This window comes from Populus alba, chromosome 4, assembly GCF_005239225.2.
Source record: "Populus alba chromosome 4, ASM523922v2, whole genome shotgun sequence".
Classification (NCBI taxonomy): Eukaryota; Viridiplantae; Streptophyta; class Magnoliopsida; order Malpighiales; family Salicaceae; genus Populus; species Populus alba.
In genome coordinates, this window is record NC_133287.1 from 3,418,300 (window position 1) to 3,427,015 (window position 8,716).

Here is an 8,716-nt window from a genome sequence, read left to right on the forward strand (position 1 = left end):
GTTGTTTTTTTTCTTTGTTTTTTCCTTTTCAATTAATCTTTTTTTTTTTAATTTTCCTTTTTAATATTAATTTTTTTTTTTCTATTTAGTTATCACACTTTCATGACATGACCTTACAATCAGACTCATATCTAAGGCCTGGCCTTGCAGCTATATCCACTTAAACTTGGGTCATGAAAGTTTAATATTATTATTAATATTATAAATATTATTATTTTTATTATAATGAAAATTGCTAATCTAATAATTAATAAATTTGAGAAAATATTATTAGTTATAGTTTTTTTTTTTGCTTTTTTTTTTCTTTTTAATTAATATTTTTTTGTTTAATTTAGTTCGTTAATATTAAATTTTTTTTCTATTTAGTTATCACACTCTCATGACACGAATCCTAGGTTTGACATGTTAACCTGATTTGATGAGTTAACCTGGTTTGACGAGCTAACCTTGTTGATTCAAATTTTTTTCTTCCAATTTCATCTTTTATTATCGATTTAATTGAGAATTAAACTTCATGATTTGTTTTGTTTACTTTTTATTAGATTATCGTGATCTCATGAAGGGATTCTATTGTACCCCTTCTCGTAAAGCACTATTCATTGGAATGGTGCTTTGCTTTGTTGTATTTTTCTTTGTTTTTTCCTTTTCAATTAATTTTTTTTTGTTTAATTTTATTATATAATATTAATTTTTTATTTAGTTAGTTATCATAATTTCATGATACAGTGTCTCTTGTAGTTAGACCCACATCCAAGATTCTTGGGTCTGATATTGCATGCAAACCTACTTAAACTTGAGTTATGCAAGTTTAATATTATTATTAATATTACAAATATTTTTATTTGTATTATAATTAATATTATAAATATTAATCAGGCTTTTAAATCTAATTTTATAGATAGACCTAACGCTATTAAATCTTAGTTTTTTTTTATTAAAAAAATTAATTTATAACATAACATAACACGCAGACCACCTAACTAGTTGTAATCTAATGGGTGATGGTGAACAATATTTCCCGAAACCTTTTATTTTTTTTTCTTAATTTAATGTTAAAGGCAAAAACAAAAAATAATACAAAATATATGGGGCACGGCATGGACCAAAGCATGTTCAGGGAAGGATAGCCATGTGCACAGAGTATAGACTGTCACATCATATTAACAACGGGTTCTAAGCAACATTCACATGCTCTATTGCACACCTTGAGTGTAGTTCTTGATTAAGAAAAACTATGGTCATCTTGATGTTTTAATTTTTTTATTTGAAATTAATTTTTAAATATATTTTCAAATATTTTAATATATTGATATCAAAAATAAATTTTTTAAAATAAAAAATATTATTTTAATAAATTAAAAAAAGTTTGGTATTGCGGTAGCTGTAGTGGTTGTGGTTTGAAAAAAATTGTTTTATAAAAAGTACTTTTAGTTGAGGTTAGTTTGAAAAAATAGGTGTTTGGTTTAAACTGTGGTTAAAATTGAGGTTGAAGAAAAAGTAGTTTAATGTGTTTGGTTAAGAATGCTTTTGAAATTGAGATTATAAAATAATTTTAAAAAATATATATTAATATTGATGGTTTTAAATTTAAATATTGTAAAATTAATTATTCCTATTACATCATGAAAAAAATAATACTTTATATAAAATATTTTTTATTATTCCATTAAATTATTTATAATTTCATTACGTACAAAATTCATCCGATAAGAACTATAGTTTTCATAATTTTTTGAACATGTAATAAAATTAGATAAAATATTATCAAATATAAAATTAATATTATTGTGTGAGTAAATTTAATTCACTCTATACTAGTTTTTCGAGAAAAAAATATTGTTCACATCGCGAATGAATTCAATTCTCTAAACTAGTTTTTTTTTTTTAAAAAAAAATTAATACAATTAACACACTAAAAAAAAAAAAAGGCGAGCAGTGCAAGTGAATTGCACTGTTCACGTGAACAGTGCAGTGAATTGCATTGTTCGTTAATTTTTACAGGCTACAGTGCATGAAAAGTAGGTTTTTTATGCTTTTCATTTTCAACGTTTGAAACGTAAAAAACAAGTGGGCCACAGTAAATCAAGTTTTTTTATTACCAAACGGCTGCTGAATGCGTTTTAAATAAAACGCAGCCGCAGCCGCGTAGACAGCTCTATTGCACACCTTGGGTGTGATTCTTGATTAAGAAAAACTATGGTCATCTTGATGTTTTAATTTTTTTTATTTAAAATTAATTTATAAATATATTTTCAGATATTTTAATATATTGATATCAAAAATAAATTTTTAAAAATAAAAAATATTATTTTAATAAATTTTTTAAAAAAAAAACATTTTAAACCATAATCATTACCATACTATCAAACACTCTCATCAAACATTGCAAGGTGTATCTTAATTAGTCAGCTATTAGAGTTACTTTTTAGAAGTTACTAATTTGAGTTTAACAAACCTCAGAGCCACTAGAAGCTTATATAGTTATTAATTTTAGAACTCATGAAATTAGTCAAAATACGCAAACTAGTTCGGACACCCATGTTTTAAAAAAACAAAAACTATCATCAATATGAACACACTGTGCTGGTAAAATATCAACAGGACAATTCTAATCCTGAATTACCAATAAAAAGACTTTGGCAATAGCTTCCTTCAAGAAGTTATACTCCCTACAAAGAAGATCAAGTTTCACATGGTAACAAACAGCAAGCAGCTTGTGTATCAGCTAACCAGCTCCTATTTGACAGATAGATCACCAAAGTCTCATGTGCAGAACCCGTCAAATTTGCATGAACTTGATTGCCAATCATGCATGAACCCCGTAGCTGTAAAAAACAAAGGAAAACTAAAGTTGGTGTCACCTAATTATATTCTGGCGAAGCATAGAGAATTAAACATTAGGGGGTGGGTAAGATTGCTCTATCCATAGGAAAATAATGTTGTGAATCTCTAATCTTACAACCTGGGGATGCAAGACTAGATCATATGGTGATAAGAAATCAATCAAAAATAAATAGGAGATTCATGTGGGGCCAGAAAGTAGGTGCCCGGAAGCTGAAAAATCACTCTCACAACTTATTTTAAGAGGCATGATCTTCAGCATGATTATATATTCATTACTTGTGATCACAAATCATAGAGTTTACTTTCAAGAATTGAATGAACTGGTCTTGCTTCATATTTAAAGAGGATTGCATGGATATTTAGTGCTCAAATTGTGTTATTTTTCTTTATCCTGTCCAAGAACATGCAATAAATTGCAAGAGAATCAAAGGGTCATTAACTCCCAAAGAATAATTTATTTTTTAAGAAACAGTGGAATAATTGAATCGGTCCATGATTTACCAATAAACTATTCATAAGAGAGGACTATAACACCAACAAGCCATTTCTGCTCCTTTTTATATAAATGCAAGATGGCTAAAAACCGCAGTGGACACAGAAGGTTCTTATTATATTCAATTCTGCGAGCATTCATACCTTGCAAGAAGATACACACGAAACAAATAGTAGGAAACAAAAACAAAGGGTGGGGTATATGAAAGAAAGGGATTTTCCTTTTGTTTCTTTCTTCAACCTTCCATCAACATTGTAATGGTGGAAAGGATTGAGTGAGTCCATTACCACAGATAGCAAAGCAATCTTCAACACTTGCATAATCATCAATTTTCCTATAGTAATTTACAAAGTTGAGCTCGAAGAATTGCAGAAAACACAACAATCCAACATTATATGATTGATAATGCTTCCACTTTCGGCCTTGATCTTTCTGCTCTGCCTGTTCCATAAGTGAACTGCAAAACTTTCACTTTTAATCTGCTCAAGTTTTTTACGCAGCCATGTTGAATGAGCCTTACCTTCAGGCCCCTTAAAGAGACTCTTAACTCGACTCCAATTCACCGGATAAAATGCAGATGGAGGCAATACAGTGAAGTCAAACCCAGGCGTTCTATTGACTCTTGAAACAACTCTTGAAACCAGATAAGGACCGTTATGACCCCACTTGTTTCCATCGAATGTGAGGGCAAATTCTTCAATGAATTTGTAGACTAAAGGATGCTTCTTGTCAAAAATCAACACAGCATTATTCAATCTGCTCCAATTCCCATTTTCAAGATCAATACTCTGTGCCCCTATAGCATTTCTCAATTTGGTAAGTGTCTTCAACACTATCACATCAGTGTCCATATAAATCCCACCAAACTTGTACAACAAAGCAAGCCTAAGCAAATTAGACATATTTTGACCCAAAGAAACTTCTCCAGGGCTAACATTCCCTTTCTTTAACCCTTTAAACCATTTCTCAGCATGAGTATCCTTGAATATATAATCAAAATCAGGCTTAATTGCAATCAATTTAAACCCTTTGTCAAGAAATGGCTTTAAAACAAGACTCCCACTTTCAGCATCCATGGAATTGGAAACAATAACCAAACAAGCATATGGGTGGGACTTGAACAAGCTCTCAATAGCAAACAACTCTCTATCACCAAATGGCTTCAAAGAAGAAATCCATGTCATAAAGAACTTAACCTTACAACCACGATTCCCAAGGAAGTCTCTTATTCTTGTCGAAAACTGTTTTGAATTGTCTCCAGACCTCAGCATTCTCTTCACAGCTTTGTATCCATGAGCCTTCTTTGGCTTCAAAACCACAGAACGATTAATTGGTGTCATTGAAATGGCTGGATTTTGCAAGAGAGGCAAAAGGGTCTTTAAAATAACTGATGGTGTGTCTTCTTTAACTGCATACATCACTGAAGATGGGAGCTTTTTAAGTGAATTTCTAGCAAGATTGGCCTTGGAGAAATTGGCGGGTTCTGGCTGAGGTTTGGAGGGAAAGGGAGGGTGAACGTAGAAAACAGCGAAACCATTGTACAAAAGTAGGAGAAAGAATATAAGAGCAAGGAGTGAAGTTGGTAAGCAAAAGAAAGAGGCAAAGATTGATCTTTTTATGTTTTGCAACTGTTTAACATAGACAAGACAATTCTGTTTAAGCTTGGTGATCTGGTGGTACATGGTGTTTCTTAGTAGCTAAAAAGTGGCTTTGGGTTTCGGTTCATTTATGAGTCAATAAGAGCCTGAGAGTTGCAGAGAGAGAGAGAAGAGAGGGAATGATGGAGGGCAAGTGAGAGCAGAGGATTTTAATGGAGGCGGCAAAAAATCAATCAAAGAAATATTTGTTGTGTTGTGTGCTTTGGCGTTGGGAACCAAAAAGACATTCTAGAGGAAGTGGGAGTGGCCAGTTCACTTCACTATGGAGAAGGACAAAAGTGAAGAGAGAGGGAGAGATATAAAGAGAGAAATGCAAGCTTGAAAGTTGGCTCACATCTTGAAACAGGGCCATTGTGACTGTGTTCTGTAATCTTGTAGTATCCTACATATTTTTCATTAAATCTTCTTGCCCTTTCTTGAGGTTTTATTTCTTAAAAGCATAAATAACTATATTAATTTTAAATTTTAACTTTTTAAATAAAATTTATATTATTTTTTAATATAAAAATAATAAAATTTAAACTCGTGATTATTTGATTAATAAGATTTTAACATTATATTAAATAACATTATCAACCAAAAATCTTAATTTTTTAAATAAAAAATTAAAATGTAATTTATATTGTATTATAATGAAATCTTTAACTTTTAAAAAATAAAATAAAAAGAATCCTTAGATTATAATATAAAGATTTAGTTGGAAATTAAATCTCCAATTATAATACAAGGTTTTTGTTGCAAAATTAAGCTTCTTTAATCTTCCCTATCTAGAATTTAAAATAAACTTTCTATCAACAAGGTTTTGTTCGCAAAATTATATTTAGATTTTCTTAAGAGATTCGAGATTTAGCTGTAATTAATCAAAGCCTGGATTGCCTCCAAATTAAACATGGAATTTGTTCTTCTTTTGTTATTTTTTCTAATTGTTTTTTATTTTATTTTACTTTTTTTTAATATTGGATTGGTTGGGAAAATAAATTCATAATTTATTTATTATTATTATTTTTTATAGAATTATCATGATCTCAAATAAATACTTTTTTTTAGAGTTAGTGCTCAATTTTACAAGCATTTAATTTTATCATAAGATTAAATAAAAATAATAAAGTTATTAAATCCAATGAACTCCATGATTCAAATTATAAAGTAACTGAGATCGACCCAATATGGTATTGTCTTAATATTAAAAAAATATTATCTTAAAGTTATTTTTAAAAAAATTATATCATGTTTTTGCTGATCATCTAAGTTATTTTTTAACCTATTAAATTGAGTGTTTCACTTTAGATCAGCTGATCTCACACGGTTTAATTTGAAACTTGAGCTAGACAAGGAACAAAATTTGTAGATTTAAATATCAAACTGCTTAATTAAATTTAATAATATTACTAAACAAATCTTTATAATCTTAATATTTATTTTTAATTAAAAAAAACATAAAATAATTCGACCCAAATCAATGAGCTGGAGGATGCACTAATGTACCATATGTAACAAGACATGATCTGGTTATCTTACACCCATAGCATCATACAATTAATGTTCCACGTTATCTTGATAGAGCTTATTTTGGCTGTTCCGTTTCTTAATCAGTTGTCAGTACATTACAGCTAATTCCTCAAAATTGTTTGTGCAGGGCAGATTCCAATCCTGAGCTTAGCTGCCATGCTAACTGAGCCAAGCCTCAGAAATTCTAGTACTGATATTCCTTCAAGGTAAACAGAACAAAAAAGACGTTTCTCTTCCCTGAATTTTTTTTTTTGGGATGGTATACTTAAGAGTATAGTACTGTATTCATGGACATGCAGTATAAAATATAGTTTTTAAACTTTTATTAGAAAATAATAAAATCATATCTTAGGATTTTATATAATAGCTTAAACTATTGGGTTGAGAAAGTTCTTTAACATGATATCAAAACCTTGATAATCAAGCGATCACGAGTTCAAATCTCATCATTCTCATGTATTTGATAAAAATTAAGTATAAAGTAATATTGATTTATGCAAGTTTGAAACTCAAAGAGCTTTCACTTGAGGAGATATATTAAAGAATAATATATATTCCATCTTAAAATTTTACCTAATAATTTAACTTATTAGATTGATATAATTCTTTAATAATTTTTATGTGCCTAGATAGATTAATTCAAGAAATTCAAAATTTGAAACTTGATTTGAGTTGCATGTAATTAATTGACATGATCAAGTGTTTTTTTTATTTGTTTGACTGGAACAAACTCAATTTAAATTTAATATCAATTGAAAAAAAAAACAAAAAACTGCTATTTTAATATATATATATATAAAAACGGTTGACTCGAACTGGTACAGTAATTTGGTGATGCAAGTCTTTTAAAAGGTCAGTTCCAGATCGAATATGACAATTATGGCAGGAGGCATTATCTCATCGTTCAATATACTCTCTCGGAGAATCAACGATCACTAGTTTTTTTGGTTTTGCCAACTATATGATAATTGCCACGGTACCGTAATTATAACTTAGTTTTTTATCCGACAAATTCAAAACTATATATATAGTCACACACTAGGTATGGTGGTTTTAATGTAGTTGAGCACTATTTACAAACACATGTGGATTTATTGTTTGTTTTCTAATAATTTATTTTGACCTTTAAAGTTTTATTTTATGTTATTTAATTCTAATTGAAGACCGATTACTTATAATTCCTTAATCAAGAAAGAAATTGAAAGAAGAAAACCCGTAAAAAGGTGCTAGAAAAGGGTGGCGTGCCAGAGATTATATAAAAATTATATTTAAATTCTCGATCTTTAAAAATGACAAAATTAAGACAATTTAGATTCTTTTAATTTATTTTTTAAAAAATGATACACATGTTTATTTATGTTATTTTTTATTTCCAGATTAAAGAGAGGAGAGAAAGGGATTATCAGATTTTGATTACAAGAGAGAAAGTCATCGTTCATCCCATTTCCAGCCATCAAAATGAGTTTATTGATGTCCACGATTTCTAGAGATGAAAGGAGCTTCGTGTTGATTGTTTGAAGTTTTAATGTTGCATGAAAAACTAGATTAAAGTCGAGAAAGCCAAAACTAGCTTAGCTTGATTTCAAGTATTTGGGTTATTTTTTGAGTATTTGAAGTTGATGGAATGATTTGTGGGTGTTTCAAAGATGTTGATAAGGTTTTTTTTGGTGGCTAAAATATGAGCTTGTAGATGACATGTTGTCTACTTTAGCAGGAAATTTTGAAATAAAACAAAGTCTTTACATGAGGCCTGGGCTTGAAGGCCCACCAACACTCCTAGGTTCTTCATTGCATGGACAGACGTGTGGGGCCATAAGCCCACTAGTCTAAATCTTTTTGGTCTTTTCTTTCTTTCTTTTAGGTTGAGCAAAAATTTTAAGTTAAACTGAATTCGTTTCGTGTTCCAAATTATAAGTTTGACAAATTAAGTCAAAATACCCAATCTATTATTATTATATTTTTTTTTATATTGTTTTTTTTAACTAATAACTTGATATTTTTTTAGCTGATATTTTTTTCAGATCAGGAGGGACATCCTGACTTTCAGACTGATAATGTTGATTGCCGCTGGGACAGTAATGCTTGAGCTTTAATGGACTAATTACATGGACGGAGAAAAGAGAGAGTCTATTTAAGAAAGCAAAATTATGAAAAAAGATAAGAGGGGTGCTCGAGATGGTTTGACCATGCCCACCGTAGAACACCGGAGGCT

At 29.6% G+C, this 8,716-nt stretch overlaps 1 protein-coding gene across 1 annotated transcript; it reads right to left on the reverse strand.

Moving 5' to 3' along the window:
* Positions 1-3,322: 3,322 nt before the first annotated feature.
* On the reverse strand, positions 3,323-5,309 carry LOC118047339 (uncharacterized protein At4g19900). The gene has a single exon (XM_035056610.2). The coding sequence runs from the start codon at positions 5,017-5,019 to the stop codon at positions 3,682-3,684; it is 1,338 nt and encodes a 445-aa protein (XP_034912501.1). The 5' UTR covers positions 5,020-5,309; the 3' UTR covers positions 3,323-3,681.
* Positions 5,310-8,716: the final 3,407 nt, after the last annotated feature.

What these genes read in the sequence shown, in the direction of transcription:
- LOC118047339 (XM_035056610.2), bottom strand. Translation starts at nt 5,019, where the DNA reads ATGTACCACCAGATCACCAAGCTTAAACAGAATTGTCTTGTCTATGTT.